The 20,124-nt window shown below is 45.8% G+C and overlaps 1 protein-coding gene across 1 annotated transcript in view; it reads left to right on the forward strand.

The window, feature by feature from the left end:
• The window catches only part of hmcn2 (hemicentin 2), a 63,628-nt gene that overhangs the window by 6,428 nt on the left and 37,076 nt on the right, over positions 1 to 20,124 (forward strand). Inside the window, 21 exon segments of the mRNA XM_064967104.1 lie at positions 2,684 to 2,855; positions 2,993 to 3,099; positions 3,222 to 3,342; positions 3,425 to 3,688; positions 3,788 to 3,932; positions 5,055 to 5,176; positions 5,501 to 5,773; positions 6,242 to 6,383; positions 6,718 to 6,845; positions 7,634 to 7,747; positions 7,858 to 8,016; positions 8,244 to 8,438; positions 9,582 to 9,677; positions 9,854 to 9,981; positions 10,076 to 10,220; positions 10,816 to 10,928; positions 11,507 to 11,666; positions 11,797 to 11,956; positions 14,329 to 14,456; positions 14,594 to 14,845; positions 17,605 to 17,688. Of these exon segments, the coding sequence (XP_064823176.1) occupies positions 2,684 to 2,855; positions 2,993 to 3,099; positions 3,222 to 3,342; positions 3,425 to 3,688; positions 3,788 to 3,932; positions 5,055 to 5,176; positions 5,501 to 5,773; positions 6,242 to 6,383; positions 6,718 to 6,845; positions 7,634 to 7,747; positions 7,858 to 8,016; positions 8,244 to 8,438; positions 9,582 to 9,677; positions 9,854 to 9,981; positions 10,076 to 10,220; positions 10,816 to 10,928; positions 11,507 to 11,666; positions 11,797 to 11,956; positions 14,329 to 14,456; positions 14,594 to 14,845; positions 17,605 to 17,688 (3,208 nt within the window).

Raw genomic sequence — 20,124 nt, forward strand, 5'->3', positions numbered from 1 at the left:
GGCCATGAGCTCATGAGTTATTGCCCTCTCATCTATAATCTACTGTAGACTGTTTATGATCACCATGGCAGTATCCTGGCCAATGCATGTTCGTGTCTCTGTGTTTCAAATCCACACCTGTGGAGACTGCTGAGTGGAGGACGGCTCATAATAATGGCTGGAACGGAGCTCATGGAATGGCATCAAACACATGGCTCCCATGTGTTTGATGCATTTCATACCATTCCACCTATTCCACTCCCGCAATTACCACAAGCCCATCCTCCCCAATTAAGGTGTCACCAACCTCCTGTGATCCACATGCACTCCACTCTGAAATAGCTGGACTTCCTTCCATAAAATAACCACTGGTAACATTGGCCAAATGATTTCAGGTGGTGTAGTGTGTTAAAGCGACAGGAGTGTTTGTGAAAATATAAATGAAATCCAGTTAACCTGTATCCTCTGTTGTGTTCCTGAGGTTAGTGAACAAAGCCATTCTCTGTGGTCTAGGCCAGAGACAGGAAGACAGATGTGGTAGACTCTTGTCTGTTGTCTGGGGGAAAGGCAAGGCAGGTGTTTTGACATTCCCGTCCAATAGGAGAACGGGGATCCATCTGGGACTGATCTGGCCTAATAGCCTGGTTCCTGGCACCCCGTCTCTTCTCTCACCGCGATGGTGGTGGCGTCTTAACCTCAGAGCAGGAGCTTGGTGACCCCTGTCTGCAAGGAGGGCTGTAGTCTGTAGGTTCCCCAACCACGATGAGAGAAACCATCAGTCAGGCGGTCTACTGGAGGGGTTCAAAGGGGCATAAGGAAGAGGAATCCCTGTAGACAACCACCAAGCTGGAGGAAGTAAAGAACAGTGCATGCTTCTTCCTGACATACCGGCATGTGCCTTTTCAGCTGAGACACAGCGGATGAGGTTTCAAAGACCCCTAGATTCTCTGGATTCCCCATGGCTCAGGCAGGGAGCGGCTGTAGCAGCACCATCAGAACACAGCATGTTCCTTGAGACACACCTTGGTCAGACCAGACAGTCTCCATGTCCCTTTGTCTAAGGCTGTGGGGAGATGAATGTCTCGGTGTCTCCATGTCCCTTTGTCTAAGGCTGTGGGGAGATGAATGTCTCGGTGTCTCCATGTCCCTTTGTCTAAGGCTGTGGGGAGATGAATGTCTCGGTGTCTCCATGTCCCTTTGTCTAAGGCTGTAGGGAGATGAATGTCTCGGTGTCTCCATGTCCCTTTGTCTAAGGCTGTGGGGAGATGAATGTCTCGGTGTCTCCATGTCCCTTTGTCTAAGGCTGTGGGGAGATGAATGTCTGCTCTGTGTCCTCCCTGGGTGCTGGAGATGAAATAGACACCGGTTTGTGGAAGATGTAGCTCACTCTACAGCAGTTTCCTGCTCCACTGGGGACGGCTGCACATGTGGCAGACCTTACAGCTGTTTCCAGTTGTAAACTCTGAGAGGAACCAGCTGCTGAGAGGAGCCAGTGGGCCGGTACACAGAGAGGGGAGGCCTGCTAATTAAATTATCAAAGGCTTTGCTCACTCCAATCTTCATTATTCCTAAATATATGAAGATGTGTTGAATAAGCCCCTTTTTTCAGAGGGGCCATTTTCAGTTTGTTTTATTATAGACACAATGCATAATGTCTGCCCTCACGATTATGGGGTCAAATCAAATACAAGACCACCGTTGCTTGTAAAGCACTTGAAAGATGGAAAAAAGGATGGTCCAGCCAGTGAAATGAATAAGACACAGTTACACAGCGGGTTTGTGCTCTTCTTTTCCTGTAAAGGAGAAAGGACACAGGTTGTTTTTCTTCTGATTAATAACCACCAGCATGATTTCACCTACAGGGTTGAAAACTCAAAGATAAAAATTCTACCGGTCAAATATTCTACTGATATCGTCATGGGGAAAAGTATACTCAGTGATGTTTACTACTGGAATTGAATGCAATCAAGCCACCCAGGGTTATTTCAGTCTCAGCAGAAGCCAGGCATTGGGTCATCTTTTCTCTGAGAACAAGATAATGAGCCTCATTTCAGTGAAGCCGCCACAATCCCATCAACTCCAGACAAGACCAGTCCTCTCAGGCCACATCTGCTATTTAAAGCCCACCCAGTTTTTCAGATAATACAGAGTAAAACAGTTGATCCATTGATAGTCTTCATTTATCCTGCACAGTTGGACCTGTTTATAATCTGGAATAGATCTCTCCTAGGCTCTTGTAAAGCCAGGACAGGAGAACCAATCCCATGATTCATTAAAGGTAGTTTGCAGAAGGGCAGTGTGCTGCCTTCCACTGTGAGATAAACTCCTCTGGGGAATTCATGCTTAAGAGTGCAGAAAACTGTATGTTATCTTTTTGACAGTTGAGCTGTTTCACTTTCCTTTTGTTTATGGAAGATCCCTTTGAGACATACTTTGGCGATGGAAGAATGGTCCAAAGACAAAGACCAGCTTGCAGTGTTGAAGCAGACAGTTTCAGAATCAGAGATGGGTCATGAGGTCACATGCACATCCTTCCTATCCTTTCACTCTGATTTGGTTTCCAGTAGAGGTCTTTGCCAGAATGTCTATATAGTCTTGTCTAGTGTGACAGGTTCCAGACCACCCCTGTCTAGTTTGTCCTCTAGCTGTGTGGGGTGTGAGGTGTGCTGCTGTCTTGCTGAGATGATGTCGTCTTTCCTGCCAGGTCTTGAAGTGGGTGGAAGAGACAGTACAGGGCCTGAAGGTCCACCTGCTCTCCTCCAACCATGACAGTGCTCAGGAGAACCAGTGGGAGGTGCCCTTTGACCCCAGCCTGAAGGAGTTCACTGTGTCACTTAGTGGGCCAGCCCCTCAGATCGAGCTCAGGGATCCCCTTGGTACATTATGCTTTCATTATGTATTCTCACTGAAAATATTGTCACTACTTGAGAATAATACTATATATCCATTTAGCTGAACATCAAATGCTATTTCACATTTTGAAATTACATTGTTATGTGTTTCAATTGCTTAGGTCGCATTGTTGGAGTGGAGCAGGGCCTCACAGAGCTACTGAATATCCCAAACTCAGCCCGTGTTGTCAACCTGAAGCTCCCCCGACCTGGATCCTGGACTCTGAAGGTACTGTACCGTAGCACCTCCTGACATGGTTGTGATTATCCTGCATTGAGAATGAGATTTAGTCTGATTTAGTCACCTCTGATGTACAAAACAACAACTGAATGACCCCTTTCTATCACCAGGTGGGCTGTGGTGGCCGCCACACTCTGAGAGTTACAGGGGTCAGCAATCTGGACTTCCGGGCTGGGTTCTCCAGTATACCAGTGTCTGAGTTCAACTATACCAGGGAGAGACCCATCAAAGGTAATGTGTACATGTAATTTTACATCTTTGTATGTATATGTGATTGCATTGAATAACATTTGGCTTTCCTCCCCTTTCATAGGAGTTCCAGCCCATGTGTTACTGAAGTGTACAGGACTGAAGCCTCCAGGTCAGCTGAGTCACATGGAGTTAGTGTCAGGTTCAGGACGCTCCCTACGCACCCTCCCCGTGCCTCTGCCCTCTGACAGGGGCAGCCGAGGACTCTGGAGTGTCCCAGAATTTCGCACTCCTTCCCAAAGTTTCTTCCTCAAGGTGACAGGGACGGACGAGGAAGGTTACCGCTTCCAGAGGTTGTCCAGTGTCTCCTACACAAACATCATCCCAGGTAAGAGACCCTTCTCCTCAGTCTCTACCCTACTGTCTCACAGACAGCCCTAGTCCAGTGTGTGACCTCTTCCCTCCTCTCCTTTTTGTCTTGAAACAGATCCCCCAGCGGTGAGCATGCCCCTTGTGGTGAACAGCTTTTATATGCAGCCCGCTATGATTGGCTGTTCGGTAGAGAGCGATGTTCCCTATAGGCTGAGGTTCACCCGGAGTGGAGTGTCTCTTGGAGAGGATAAGTTGTTCCAGTGAGTATCTGTCTCTTCTGTTCGTTGAACACATTAAGACACTAGACTTGGCAGCTTCATTAAATAGTACCCGCAAAACACCAGTTTCAACGTCAACAGTGAAGAGGCGACTCCCGGATGCTGGCCTTCTAGGCAGAGTTGCAAAGAGAAAGCCTTATCTCAGACTGGCCAATAAAAAGAAAAGATTAAGATGGCCAAAAGAACACAGACACTGGACAGAGGAACTCTGCCTAGAAGGCCAGCATCCCTGAGTCGCCTCTTCACCGTTGACGTTGAGACTGGTGTTTTGCAGGTACTATTTAATGAAGCTGCCAGTTGAGGACTTGTGAGGCGTCTGTTTCTCAAACTAGACATTCTAATGTACTTGTCCTCTTGCTCAGTTGTGCACCCGGGCCTCCCACTCCTCTTTCTATTCTGGCTAGGGACAGTTTGTGCTGTTCTGTAAAGGGAGTAGTACACAGCGCTGTACGAGATCTTCAGTTTCTTGGCAATTTCTCGCATGGAATAGCCTTCACTTCTCAGAACAAGAATAGACTGACGAGTTTCAGAAGAAAGGTCTTTGTTTCAGGCCATTTTGAGCCTGTAATCAAACCCACAAATACTGATGCTCCAGATACTCAACTAGTCTAAAGAAGGCCAGTTTTATTGCTTCTTTAATCGAAAAAAAACAGTTTTCAGCTGTGCTAACATAATTGCAAAAGGGTTTTCTAATGATCAATTAGCGTTTTAAAATGATTAACTTGGATTACCTAACATAACGTGCCATTGGAACACAGGAGTGATGGTTGCTGATATTGGGCCTGTACACCTATGTAGATATTCCATAAAAAATATGCTGTTTCCATCTACAATAGTCATTTACAACATTAACAATGTCTACAATGTATTTCTGATCAATTTGATGTTATTTTACTGGACAAAAAATTAGCTTTTCTTTCAAAAACAAGGACATTTCTAAGTGACCCCAAACCTTTGAATGGTAGTGTACATTAAATAATGCCAACCTCTGGCGAGAGGAATTCACTGTGTCTCTGTGCCAGAGAGGCTAATTTGTCAGTGCTGTAAGACAGTATCCTGTTCCCATCATCATTCACCTGCCAGCTAACTGTTCATATGTCTCAGGTTCTCTGGCAAAGCATCATGGGAAATTCCGCATGTCTCAGGTGAGGATGAGGGTCCGTACGAATGCATCGCTAAGAGCAGCGCGGGACTGGGACGAGCCCTCACACAGCTGACTGTGAGAGGTATGTCAGCAGAACACACACACACACACACACACACACACACACACACACACACACACACACACACACACACACACACACACACACACACACACACACACACACACACACACACACACACACACACCACTTCAAATATATGAATAGCATTTTAAAATACTTATCTTATTTATATATTGCTGATTTAAAGTCCACTGATATAAAACATGTCATTCCAAATGTTTACATTGACAGTAAACTATGTCTGTACTGTTTAGTCCCTACTGATAGTGTGCTGTTTGTCTCACTGTGTTGACTGTGTTGACTGTGTTTCTCATGAGACAGAGCCTCCTCCGGTGCTGAAGGCCCCAGTGAACGTGAGCTCTACTGTGGGGGCCGTGGCTGTGCTGGCCTGCCAGGTTGAGGGCTCCATGCGCCACAACCTGACCTGGCAGCGGGCAGGACTCAATATCCTGACCCGCTCCGGGAGGGTAAGGGTCTTGCCCAACTCCTTCCTGGAGATCAGTGGGTTGCGGCCCCAGGACGCCGGCCAGTACCAGTGTGTGGCCACCAACGCCCATGGAGACAGCCGAGTCACAGTGTGGCTGCTCGTCCCAGGTACTGTAGCTCACCACAACCCAACCGCACCGTACCGGTTATCTGTTTAAACACTAAACACACCAGGGCCTCCTCCATACCTCCTCCAGGCCTCTGGCATCTGCTTTTCATTACTGCCTTAGTATAAGGACTTATCCACTTCTCCAGAAACGCTCCCAGTCAGAACATGTTTCAAATCAGCCCAATTGATGCAAGTTGAAAATTGCAGGTTCTATCATGGGCATGGCATCAGATGCTTGAAAATGCGTTTGAAAACCTCCAAACAAATTTGAAACATGTCTCTGACTGTGATCCGCTGTGATCATGACGTCAGGCCCTCCCTGTTAATCCTGATCTGCCCCAAGACCAGCAGAGCTTCACCACAGTTTAGCCATGATCACCCCTGCCTGTAATAAATTACTTATCATAAAGCCATGACTGGGACTTGAGTCATCAGCCCTTTACTATGGATCCCCTCTATCTCTGTAGAGGCCCCTTCTGTGGTAGTCAGCCCCCAGAGCCAAGCCTTCTCCAGGGGGTCTGAGGTCCACTTCATCTGCACAGTGTCCGGCTCCCCCCCTCCGCAGCTCTTCTGGAGTCATGGAAACATCTTCCTCACTAATCAGCCAAGGTAAAGGAACTCTCAGCCCACTCAACACCTACACCACAGCAGCTGCAGAGACTTGTTTGATTCCTTTTTAAATGCCTAGTATGAATATACAAATGTCACATCTTGTTTGCTTCATTTTATAGTTACATCTAACCACAAAACTATATTATTCCAGATTTGTTGTACATTTGCATATGGCTGCCAATAAATACATTTTCAAAAGAGAAATGCCTTAATCAATCCAAACAGTTCCTCGGACAGCTAGTGAGGAATTTCACTGAGACATCTGCATTTGTGATCGTCTAAATCAACAAACATTAATCCCCGTGACTGATGTCTGTCTTACATGATACAGGACGGCTATATCCAAATATGGTGGCCTTACAATCAGAGATGCCCTCCCTGAGGATGCTGGGAACTACACATGCCTTGCAACCAATGAGGCTGGAACTGCTAAACAGACTGTGTCTCTCAATTATGCAGGTAGGTAGAGATGTCGTTACAGCCCTAGTCCTACCGTAGGTCAAGCGAGACAGCTCTATAAAGGCTATGACAGGTTCTCTCTAGACTAGTTCAACTCAAGATTATCTTCCACTGTTTCCCCGGGCATACATTTTCAGAGTAGGGTCACTATTGTATGGTTTATGTGTTAGAAAACTTTGTTGAGTGCTGTATGAATGAATTTCTCTCTGATCCATGGTGTTTGGGCTATGTTGTCTAGCTGTGAGTAGAGCTCAGATTGACAGTGGCATATTTCCTCCTGTCTTGCTCAATGGGTTGAAACTTCCCTGTGTGAGCAGGGTTGACAGTCGTCAGGATGTATTTTTAGCCTTGCAGTCAGTGAGTGCTTGACAGAGGGCACAGCACTGATGGACCATGGCAGCTTTTCCCTGGGGTGTGCTTGTATTATAGTCACTTTTGTCTGGGAGTGTCATTTTGAACAACACTGGTCTGTCAAGACACCATCATGCCGGCTCGGGCTGGATGCATCGTCTTATCCTTTCAGCTGTCTCTCTCTCTCTCTCTTGACTACTGTAGCATCTGTCTCTGTCACGTCTCCACTGACATACAAGGCGTGTGAAATGTCAGACAGCGATACTTCTATTTTTACCTCCTGCCTGGGCCGCTGCCCAGCCAATTTACAAAATTAATTTCACATTACTTTGCTATTCTGATTATGTATAGCATTGAGAACATGTCTGCCGATTTGGTAGATAATTAACATGTTATGTTATATTATTTAAGCTCTATCTTGGTTTCCCTCCCTACAGAGGAACCCAGTATCTGGGTGGTGAAACAGGTTGTGATGGTAGCAGTTGGAGGTGATGCCACTCTGGCATGCCAAGCAACAGGTGTCCCCCCTCCTCTGGTCAAATGGTCCAAAGGTAAATACTGATCACTGAGTGATTCGTTGTGATGTGATACCTGTTAGGTTGATATTTGAATTCATTAATAAGTCACTGTGTCTGTGTGTAATTTTCTTGTTTTTTCTCAGGTGATCTGCAAGTAGGCTCAGTTCCTTTTGCTGAGCAGGACGTGCATCGTGGGACACTGCAGATCCGAGGGGTGCAGGAGAAGGATGCCGGGGAGTACAGCTGTGTGGCCAGAAACCCGGCTGGAACCTCCTCTGCTACCGTTATTCTGGAGGTTGGAGGTGAGGGCCTTACTGAATGAATGCTACTTTCAGATAACCAGTAATAAGGCATTTCACCCTTTATATAAATAGTGTATAAAAAGGACATATTTAAAAAGGACATATAACTACTCTACTTAAAATACATAAACAGTCTGTATTACACCTCGGTAGTTATCTGTCCTTTTTTTTTACACTATTTGTGTATGGACAACTTCACGCTGATCTCCCCACTCTTTCTCCCACAGTGGCCCCTATGTTCTCAGAAACCCCCGTTGACATGATGGCAGATGTGGGGGAGAATGTCACCCTGCCCTGTGTCGCCCATGGTTTCCCATTGCCCAAGGTTACCTGGCGTCGAGATGATGGGAGACCGATTCTCACTAACGTAGACGGCAGCGGCAGCCATGTGCAACTAGAAAAAGGGCATCTCCTGATCCAGAGTGAGTCTTTATGTCCCTTTCCCACTGTTGTTCTTTACAATATTTCACTATCCCACTATTGCATTCCATACCAAAGCAGCAGGCTCCAAAGAGACCAGAACCTCCATTGGCGCCAAGTGTGTGACTGGCACGGCTGACGTTCTTTGGGTTCATAAATATTGAAGAGGTGGAGCCCCTCAGATCAGATTCAGTAAACGTTTTCTTAAGAGAGTGAGCGTAACAGGAGACAGCTGGCACTGCTGAATAAATAGAGCGTCTCCCCTTTCTCCTGCAGTGAAGCAAACTGAGGCACTTTGAGGGCCTTAGAGATCTGACAGAGATTTCCATGTTAAATCAGGGTTGAGTCGAGTTGGAACTGTATGATGTGGATATAATATCGTTTGGACCATGACTTTAGCTTTGTCCAGTGAGGGAGGGACGGAGGGGGGTGGAGAGAGAGAGAGAGAGAGAGAGAGGAGAGAGAGAGAGAGAGAGAGAGAGATTGCTATATCTACAGCATAGATCCTCAATATTTATAGGCTGGGTTATTTTTTATTGGCGAGGGAGAAACAGTAGTATTTGCATGGAGAAGTGGACTTCCATCACTCGCCCCCGTCTGTGTCTGCACACTGACCTGATTTGCTTAAACGGCAGCAGATGCTTCTGTCTTTACCTGCCGTTGATTATAGTAAGAGTCCAGTGTCCTATTAATTAATGTGTCAGATTCTGCATGTAGGCTAAATATTGTACATGCATGAACCACATCACTTTCACTGTTGACTCTTCACATGGGTTGACATCAGCCATGTAGACACTGGCAATTTAATCATGTTTCCATCTGTCATCATGTGTTCTAAGTAGAATATACTGTGTAAGACATGTTGTATGGGCAGCTATACTACTTTGCACCTAATTGTATTCATCCGTTTTCAATGAACCCTAATGACATTATAATTAAACCAAGATAATGCCAGTAGACGGTTGAAACAAAGTTGATGAAAATGATGTCTTGTTAGCATGCACTTGTCAACTCTAAATACATTACTGTTACCTTTCTCATACTGAGGTTTGCATGGAGATACATTTCCATCCTATAGAGTGCAATCCGTATATATATTTGGTCATGATAACAGTATTCTCCCCCCGCTATACGTTGGTCCACAGGTGTCTGGTTGGATGATGAAGGCATGTATGTCTGTGAGGCCAAGAACCAGTTTGGAACCATCAGGACTGAGGCCAGAGTCAGTGTCAGTGGACTGGGTATGAGCTAGTGTTTGTGTTCAGTCTTACCTTTCTCTGCTGATAGATAACACTAGTATCCATTGCTTCCTCTCCCCATAATAGTTTCAGTTTGATCCTACATTCCTTTTTCTACTGCTGCTTTGTATCTCTGTCTGTCTGCTCATGTAACGATATCCCCTTGCTTTGTCCAACAGAGCCCCCTTTTTTGGCACGTGGTGCACCAGTCATCACCACTGGGATTGGTCAGTCTCTGAGCATTCCCTGCATGCTATTGGATGGAATACCCCTGCCAGAGAGACACTGGACCCACAATGGAAATGAAGTGAGGATGACCTGTCCCAAATATTCTTACAATCTTACTACCTCTTGCAATGTGTGTTTATCATTGTCTAATTTAATCCATTGCTGTTCCCTAGCTGCGGCTGAGTGGCAGGACATTCCTGAGGAGTGATGGCAGCCTGTACATAGAGAGGGCACTCCCAGAGGATGCTGGGACGTATGTTTGCACTGCGGTGAACATAGCGGGGTCAGTCAACATATCTGTCAGCCTGGAAGTCCATGGTGAGAGGATAAACGATTTACAGTATGGTCAATACAGGGCTATAGCAGATTCTCTAGTGTCATGCAGGTTGACGTTTATTGAGGGGAACTGAGGAACTAGATGAGCTAGCTGCAAGGTCAAAATTGTAGATTTTGGTCTTAATTTAAGGTTAGGGTTAAGCATTAGGGTTAGCAGTTTGGTTAAGTTTAGGGTTAGGGTTAGGTTTAAAATCAGAATGCATGACTTTGTGGCTGTGCCAGCTAGTGACCACTCTGCAGAGCTGCCTCCAGTACATGAGTCATCCCAATAAATGCCCACCTGCTATAGTCATGGGGTCATTTAATGATCTTAAGAACATGCTGACTATTAGTATGGGAAAACAACCTCTGAGTAACTTGAGCACCCTGCAGTGTTATAGTTAAGACTGCATACATTGATGAACAGTCACTTTGTCCATAGACAATAATGACAGACACACACAGATTAGGGTTCATCAACAAGTTGTAATGAAGAAATGCCTTGAAGGCTGATGCTGTGAGCTAAATCCAGTGATAATTCTGCCTCCGTGGATGTCCATGCTCAGTCGACAGCTGTACTTGTGACCTACTTTTCCAGTGCCCCCAGAGATCAGCGCTGGTCCATACCACTACATAGCCAATGAGGGTGTGGCCATCACCCTGTCATGTGAGTCCAGTGGAGTTCCCAAGCCAACTATTGTCTGGTCCAAGGTAGGATGTTATGCTTTCTGCTCGGAAGCTATTTTTTCTCTAATGATGGTTTTGGCTCCATCTCTCGAAACACATATGACAAATGGCCCGTGACAAATCGTGTAATTTAGCACAAGGGAATCTAGAGGGGATTATAATCACAGCCCATCTGTCTTAAAATGAATGGCAACTAACATCATGTTAATAACCTTTAAACTAACGTACACTTGTTTATATATTATACGGCTGCCTGTGTTAAGGAAAAGTTTTTTCATAGCCTTGTTCCATACATTCGCAGATTAGTGCACTAGAGTGAACTAAATGTATATTCTTGTCAGATGAAAGTGAGTCTGAAAAAGCCATATTGTGTTCAAAAGGGAAGTGTGTGTGTGTGTGTGAGTGAGAGAGAGAGAGAGAGAGAGAGAGAGAGAGAGAGAGAGAGCATCTATTTAGTTTAATTTGGGAAGGGGGCTCGGCTCTGTAATTATAGCAGGCATCAGAAGTGAAGTTGCGTTTTGAACCTTTGGCCTAGATATGTGTCCCAGTGCAGTAGAGTGTGCATCTGGGCCCGGGCCTCATTCTGCCTGCTCTGCCCCCAGGGAAGGGAGCCCCTGCCCATGGACATGTCCTCTGCCCAGTCAGACAATGATGGTTACCTCCACATTCTCAACCCCACTGCAGAGGATGCAGGCATATACATCTGCACAGCCACCAGTGCAGTGGGCTACGCCAGCCGTGAGATCCAGCTTAGTGTCAACAGTAAGCGCTGCAAATGTACTTACTGCAAAGGCTGTCCAGTGCCTGCAATGTCAATGGCCTCTCTTCAAAGTGTTTCATTGATAGAGGTACCGGTACTGTGTAAAATATATAATGTTTACTTTTCCCCCAGCCAAGCCTAAGATCGTAGGTGTGAGCAGTCAGGAGAACACAGTTAAGATGGCTGCCGAGGTGGGCTCTGAGGTCATCCTCCCCTGTGAGGTCCAGGGCAGTCCCTCTCCCCTGGTCACATGGAGCAGGAACGGCCAGCCCATCCCCCCAGTCACTGCCTGGTAAGAGGAAGTCCCATCTCCCAGTACTGGTCACATAAGAGTGTAGCAGTGAAAATGGTAAATAGACAATAAAGGGCAAGTTTCTCACCATACCAAGGCGATTACCTTACGCCTGACTTAACTAACCAACTCCTTTTACAAGGGATGTTGATTGAAGCCGGCTGCTATCCAAAGCAGCTATTAACGGTTGAGGAATAACAACTTCTCTGAGGAATAACATCTGGTTCCACACATGACTCTCTCATGCCTGGGTCTGTGGTCGCTCGGTACAGACTTCACTGTCTGGTGGTGTCTGTCTGTAGGGCACAAATTAGAGACTTACTGGCCATGACCTGTCCCTGGAGGAACTGAGCAACAGTGTTGAAAGCTATGGTTGTGGTAGAATGAGGATGATTCATGTGGGGCCAGGAAGGAGAGAGGGAGGAGAGGAGGGGTGTGCTGACAGGAAGAAGGGAGGAACACTGATGGAAGAAGAGACAGAAGTAAAGCCTGTTTGACGTTTGGCTCCCCTGTGGATCTCTTGCCATAAAAGAGCATGTTGACTCTCTACCAGCCCTGGCTGTCTGATGAGAATAACACACATCCACCAACAACCCTCTTAGCCCTCAGCCACAGGAGAGGACAGATGCATTCTCTCCATCCGGGAGTCTATTTACCCCCCATCCCCTGGCCCAGCCGGTGTGAGCAGGGGGAGCTGATTGTTGGAATAACTCAGTCAGTGGGTGTTCTGAGTGTCTGCTGCCGTAGCCCTGTTCTCTTCCACCTCCTCCACCACAAGCCCCAGTGCTGTATACAGAGAGAGCTAGCACAGCTGGAGAGGAGAGGAGCACTAGTGCTGTATACAGGGAGAGCTAGCACAGCTGGAGAGGAGAGGAGCACTAGTGCTGTATACAGAGAGAGTTAGCACAGCTGGAGAGGAGAGGAGCACTAGTGCTGTATACAGGGAGAGCTAGCACAGCTGGAGAGGAGAGGAGCACTAGTGCTGTATACAGAGAGAGTTAGCACAGCTGGAGAGGAGCACTAGTGCTGTATACAGAGAGAGCTAGCACAGCTGGAGAGGAGAGGAGCACTAGTGCTGTATACAGAGAGAGTTAGCACAGCTGGAGAGGAGAGGAGCACTAGTGCTGTATACAGAGAGAGTTAGCACAGCTGGAGAGGAGAGGAGCACTAGTGCTGTATACAGAGAGAGCTAGCACAGCTGGAGAGGAGAGGAGCACTAGTGCTGTATACAGAGAGAGTTAGCACAGCTGGAGAGGAGAGGAGCACTAGTGCTGTATACAGAGAGAGCTAGCACAGCTGGAGAGGAGAGGAGCACTAGTGCTGTATACAGAGAGAGTTAGCACAGCTGGAGAGGAGAGGAGCACTAGTGCTGTATATAGGGAGAGTTAGCACAGCTGGAGAGGAGAGGAGCACTAGTGCTGTATACAGGGAGAGTTAGCACAGCTGGAGAGGAGAGGAGCACTAGTGCTGTATACAGAGAGAGCTAGCACAGCTGGAGAGGAGAGGAGCACTAGTGCTGTATACAGAGAGAGCTAGCACAGCTGGAGAGGAGAGGAGCACTAGTGCTGTATACAGAGAGAGCTAGCACAGCTAGAGAGGAGAGGAGCACTAGTGCTGTTTACAGAGAGAGCTAGCACAGCTGGAGAGGAGAGGAGCACTAGTGCTGTATACAGAGAGAGCTAGCACAGCTGGAGAGGAAAGGAGCACTAGCCCACACTGTGTCAGTTAGGGAGGCTATGGAGCTGCACTCAGACCCCTCTAGCTCAATTTGTCCCAGTCAGCCTGTGTACACAGATGAGTGTAAACCACCGTGGGGAGTGATGTGGGGAGATGGTTGGGACTGTGTGTTGGGTCCATGTCTCCAATGTGTGCTCGGCTCCCTGCTCTCTGCTAAGGTGACTTAGACACTGATTGCTGAGCCAGTCATTCTGTTTCGATGATGTATGCTACAGGTTGGGTTTGAAGCAGTAGGGGAGCAGAGTGGTACGGCAACATGTGCAGTGTTGAAGAGGAGTCTTTGTGGTTCTAGATCGTTTTCACTTCAGCAAACTACATTTGAGTTGCTTAGCAGATACACTTATGCCAAATAAATCTCAGAGCACTGTTTACATTTGTGCATTTCTGCAGCTGGGTAGGTACTAAAGCAAATAGTTATGACATTCTACTGGGGATTTCAGTTCAGTTGAGAAGTTTAGTTACTATTGTGCAATATGAATGGTATTACAACAGCCAGAACTACACAGGCATGCACGGTCACATGTATACACACGTACACACATATATTCACAGAAACACCTACAGGGTTACACATATTCAGTATGACTCCTGACAGTGTTATCCCAGCTTGACCTCTGACCTCTTTCCATGTCCAGGTTCACCGTGCTGCCTTCCGGCTCTCTGAAGATCACTGATGTCCGACTGGTTGATAGTAAACTTTACACTTGCTCAGCAAAAAACCCAGCAGGCAACGTGTCTATCAACTACAATTTACACATACAAGGTACCTCCTTATGGATAGTCACTTTGTAGAGCCTGTTTAACCTCACTGTTCAAGATGTTGTCGTGCATCTAAGACCCAAAATGCTAAACAGGCAGATAGATATCATGAGAAACAAACCTTGTTTGTTTGTTTCCCAGCTAAACCCAAGATCCAGGCAGCTCCGTCCCTGCTGAAGGCTCTGATAGGCCAGACAGTGGTTCTGCCATGTGTGGTTCAGGGGGAGCCCAGCCCTGAGATCAGCTGGTTCCACGACGGAAGTCCTGTCTTGGCCAAGGACACTGCAGCCCTCAAGATCCACAGGGCCAGCCTCACTGACCAGGGCATCTACAGCTGTGTGGCCAAGAACACTGCTGGACAGGACACCATGGAGGTCAAACTGGAGGTGCTCGGTGGGTCTCTAACTTGAGGGATCTGATTGATCAATGTGATGCAGCTTTTCTCTTTCCTAATACTGTACACCCATGTATCCTTTTGTTTCGAACTGAGCCAAACCATTACATATTAAAATAAGTTCACACAGCAAGAACGGTAATATTATAGGTAGAGCAGATACCTCCAGGTTTACATGAGAGTGGTGCTGAGCGATTAGCCAACATTTAAACAACTAATTGACTGACTCCGGTTCAACTATTTGAATTCCATTTGTTTTGTTTTTCCCCTTCTGTGAGGTCAGTGCACACGTTGCAGTTTCTCTAGAGATAAATCAAATAAAGCCCGAACTGTGCGATGTAGTAGGGAGTTGTAGTTTCCAACAGGCCAATATTCTAGATAATTTAGCGCAGAAAATGTGGTAATTAACTACAATCAAATCAAATGTTATTGGTCACCTAAACATATTTAGCAGATGTTATTGCGAGTGTAGCGAAATGCTTGTGTTCCTAACTCCAACAGTGCAGTAGTATCTAACAATTCACAACAATACACACATATAAAAGTAAAATAATGGAATTAAGAAATAAATAAATATTAGGACGAGCAATGTCGGAGTGACATTGACTAAAATACAGCAGAATAGAATACAGTATAATACATATGAGATGAGTAAAGCAGGATGTAAACATGAAACATTATGTAAACATGATGTCAACATGACTAAAGTGACCATAATCCATTGTGCACCTTTCTTGTCACCTCTGTTTCTTTTACGGCTGCTACATAAAGGAGACAGTAGAATGCACGACCGAGAGAGATAGAGAGCAGTTGCTTGCGAGGTATTTCTACCTGGAAATACATGATCTAAGTGATGGATAATTGGTATGACTTATTTTCTTTGAAGAACTACTAAAATGGTGATTTTGTCAGACAGCCTAGGCAGCAGCTCTATAGAGAGATGATTACTTTGAATTAAATAATAAAGTCATCAAATAAAACAAATGTAATATACATCATTGAAATAAAGTAAAGTCATGTAATGTGAACATTTGGTGGTTAATAGGCCTAAGTGGTAAGCGGTCACTATTAACATGGGACTTTTATTCATGGTTTTGTTCTGTGTTGTTACGGCATTCAACCCACGTAATGCATACTGCTTTATGTAAAAAAATAAACATCTAAATGTGAAACCGTGATATTTTTTTAAATAATGGGGCCAAAACCAAATCCACCTCAAAAAGCACTAATCACTCAGCACTACATGAGAGAAAAATCTGTCCCAGTTCAAAGACAAAATAGACAAGGACAGTAGTCCTGTGCTCTGTTTCCAGTGTTCTGGAAACACAGCACCATAGTCAGAGTGCAAGCAGCCCTATAAACCCCATTCTATTTGACCAGTGCATGGATCAGGCTGTTCATGTTAGGGGGTTGATTGAGGTGCACTTTGACCTTAGAGGTCAGCTTTAGCTGAGGGAAGGATTAGAGGAAGCCAGAGCTGCAGGTTAACGAGTGAGTATGGGGTATAGGAGACATGACTCACATTGTCACAGGCCAGAGGAACATCTTCACCCTACCCCTAGGATTAACCCTCACACTGTCTTACCCTAATGCTCCTCTACCAGAACCTTCAAACAAAAATGAAGACCATATCTTGTAAAATTCTCAACCTAACTTTTACACTTACGATTAGAGTAGCCCTTTTGGATTTATATAACTCATGATGCTGAATAATCCCTTTACATTATACATACAAAGGTATGTGGACACCCCTTCAAATTAGTGGATTCGGCTATGTCAGTCACACCCGTTGCTGACAGGTGTATAAAATCTAGCACACAGCCATGCAATCTCCATAGACAAACATTGGCATTGGAATGGCCTTACTGAAGAACTCAGTGACTTTCCTTTCCAATAAGTCAGTTTTTCACATTTCTGCCCTGCTTGAGCTGTTATTGTGAAGTGGAAATGGCTAGGAGCAACAATGGCTCATCTGCGAAGTGGTAGTGCCGCCGAGTGCTAAAGCGCGATCTCCAAACTGCCTCTGGAAGCAACGTCAGCACAATAACTGTTCTTCTGGGTTTTCATGGACGAGCAGCTGCACACAAGCCTAAGATCACCATGTGCAATGCCAAGCGTTGGCTGGAGTGGTGTAAAGCTCTCCGCTATTGGATTCTGGAGCAGTGGAAATGTGTTTTCTGGAGTGATGAATCATACTTTAGTATCTGGCAGTCCGACAAACGAATCTGTGTTTGGAGGATACCAGGAGAACGCTACCTGTCCAAATGCATAGTGACAACTGTCAAATCTGGTGGAGGAGGAATAATGGTCTGGGGCTGTTTCTCATGGTTCGGGCCCCTTAGTTCCAGTGAATGTGCTTGTGCACAAAGGTCCAAACAGAAATGGTCTGTTGAGATTGGTGTGGAAGAACTTGACTGGCCTGCACAGAGCCCTGACCTCAACCCCATTGAACACCTTTGGGATGAATTGGAACGCTGACTGCGAGCCAGTGCTAATCGCCCAACATCAGTGCCCAACCTCACGAATGCTCTTGTGGCTGAATGAAAGCAAGTCCCTGCAGCAATGTTCTAACATCTAGTGGAAAGCCTCCCCAGAAGAGTTGAGGCTGTTATAGCAGCAAAGGCAGGACCAACGCCAAATTAATGCCCATGATTTTGGAATGAGATGTTTGACGAGCAGGTGTCCACATACTTTTGGTCATACAGTGTAGCTTATTCCCTGTATTGTCATAATGCTCTGTCCTTTATCGGTTCCACAGAGGCCCCGTCCTTCGCAGAGGCTGGAGATGCCATCATGGAGAAAGTGTCTAACAGCAAGGTCACCATTCCCTGCCCTGCTGAAGGTAGGATAAGATTTATGATGTACAGTATGTTCATTTTACGGGAAACAGATACACGCTAGAAGGAAACATACAGTGCAAGTCTGGTGTCAGATAAAGCACACAATTTACACAGCCTGACCAAAGTGAACAGATCTAGTGATTCTTTTTCCAGGTATGTTTGGATGAAACCGTTTTGGCTCCATATGAAATGTAGGACAAAGGTGTGGACTTATCTAGCTACTGTACCTTCAAAGCATTGCTCTGCTATCTCCAGAGGCTTTCATTAGTCTGTGGAAACAAGTGTCTGTTTCAATACCCCTGCTATCCTAATGGTGTGCTTTCGTTAATTTGTATACTGTTTCTTTCTCTATTTTAGCATCTTGGCAAAGGGGGAGGTAGCACTCAGCATGGCTGAGAAAGGGTGTGTGTGTGTGTGCATTATTTCTCATGCGTGGGCCCATTGAGCTTCTTGTTGACAGGGCACTTAAATAGGTGTTGTTTGTATGGAGCCGTGCCATGGTAACGGGGCATGTTTGAGAAGGTGAGGAGTAGGCTAATGCGGACACATCAACAGCTGGAACATCATTCTGCCTTTTCCCTCAGCGGGCCACATCTGCTTTCCTCTTCGCTCTGCGAGGGGACCTGCTGGGAGAGGAATCCTAATTACAGGCTGCTGCTGCCAGATAATGGACAGAGATGTTTGTGGTGCTCCTCTGCTGAGGAGGCTGGGTCCACTGGCCCTCCTTGTAGAGCCCACACTGTTACTGGTATTGTTACAGGGCCCTCACAGCGACGCTCGCAGGCAGCCACAGCTCCGGGCAGGCAGCTCTAGGTGTCTGGCTATGGAAACTAGGAGACAATAGCTTTTTAATCCCCCATTGTATCGAAGAAATGTGTCTGTCTGTGTGAATGTTGGATGGCAAGATGAAAGGAGATTCTGCCATCAGGAAATTATTATGTTTTACCAACAGGAACACATAATGCCCCATAATAATGGAAGTACTTGTTTAAAAAAGAAAATGAAAGAGATAATGGAAGGAAGCGTAGTGAACTCAAGCAGATAAATACAAGAAACAGGTTTTAATTATTTTAATCTAAACAGAACATCTGTATTTCCTGCCAGCAATGAGATTATACATTTGAGTCAGTGCTGTAAAGTGTAAACATGTGCTCCGCGTGGGACCGGGTGATAACATTACCTTTGGTTCCTCTCTGTGGTTCCTCTCTGTCCCCACAGTATTTTTGGACGGGGGATGAAATATGTGTTTAGTTTCCCGTACAGCCTTCTCTCTCTCTTGTGTTTGGATATGTTCTGTAAATAGAGATGGGACAGGGATTTACTAGCTTCTTTGCTCTTAATGCAAAAAGCTGGACTGGATGTCCGCACAGCTATGTATGGCCAGTCCTATTTATGTAAGAGAGACCTCAGACTGGGTTATATCGGGTACAGGTGCGCCCTCCTAACCCTGCTCCGTCCCGTGCTCCACCTCTATCTCCATCCCAGACTCCTGTCACTGCTCCCGGCCCTTTTCCCCATTGTAAAGCTCCAAACACATCTGTTTCAGGTGCCTATACATCACATCAAGGCTTACAACTTCTGGCCCAACCACTATTCTTACTGTCCAGGGTCCTCAAGCTACGATTCTGGTAGTAAATCACGAAAACTAACACTTTAAATCAGGCATCGACAAACATATTGTGTTTGGCGTTCATGTGCTACTTTCTAACCTTGAAATATCCCAGCCCACTGATACGGCTCTCAGTCTCTATCTGTCCTGCTGTCCAACAGATACAGTGGGGCAAAAAAGTATTTAATCAGCCACCAATTGTGCAAGTTCTCCCACTTAAAAAGATGAGAGAGGCCTGTAATTTTCATCATAGGTACACTTCAACTATGCCAGACAAAATTAGAAAATAAAATCCAGAAAATCATATTGTAGGATTTTTAATGAATTTATTTGCAAATTATGGTGGAAAATAAGCATTTGGTCAATAACAAAAGTTTATCTCAATACTTTGTTATATACCCTTTGTTGGTAATGACAGAGGTCAAACGTTTTCTGTAAGTCTTCACAAGGTTGCTGGTATTTTGGCCCATTCCTCCATGCACATCTCCTCTAGAGCAGTAATGTTTTGGGGCTGTTGCTGGGCAACACGGACTTTCAACTCCCTCCAAAGATTTTCTATGGGGTTGGGATCTGGAGACTGGCTAGGCCACTCCAGGACCTTGAAATGCTTCTTACGAAGCCACTCCTTCGTTGCCCAGGCGGTGTGTTTGGGATCATTGTCATGCTGAAAGACCCAGCCACATTTCATCTTCAATGCCCTTGCTGATGGAAGGAGGTTTTCACTCAAAATCTCACGATACATGGCCCCATTCATTCTTTCCTTTACACGGATCAGTCGTCCTGGTCCCTTTGCAGAAAAACAGCCCCAAAGCATGATGTTTCCACCCCC

This window comes from Oncorhynchus masou, chromosome 1 (genome assembly GCF_036934945.1).
Source record: "Oncorhynchus masou masou isolate Uvic2021 chromosome 1, UVic_Omas_1.1, whole genome shotgun sequence".
NCBI classification, from domain to species: Eukaryota; Metazoa; Chordata; class Actinopteri; order Salmoniformes; family Salmonidae; genus Oncorhynchus; species Oncorhynchus masou.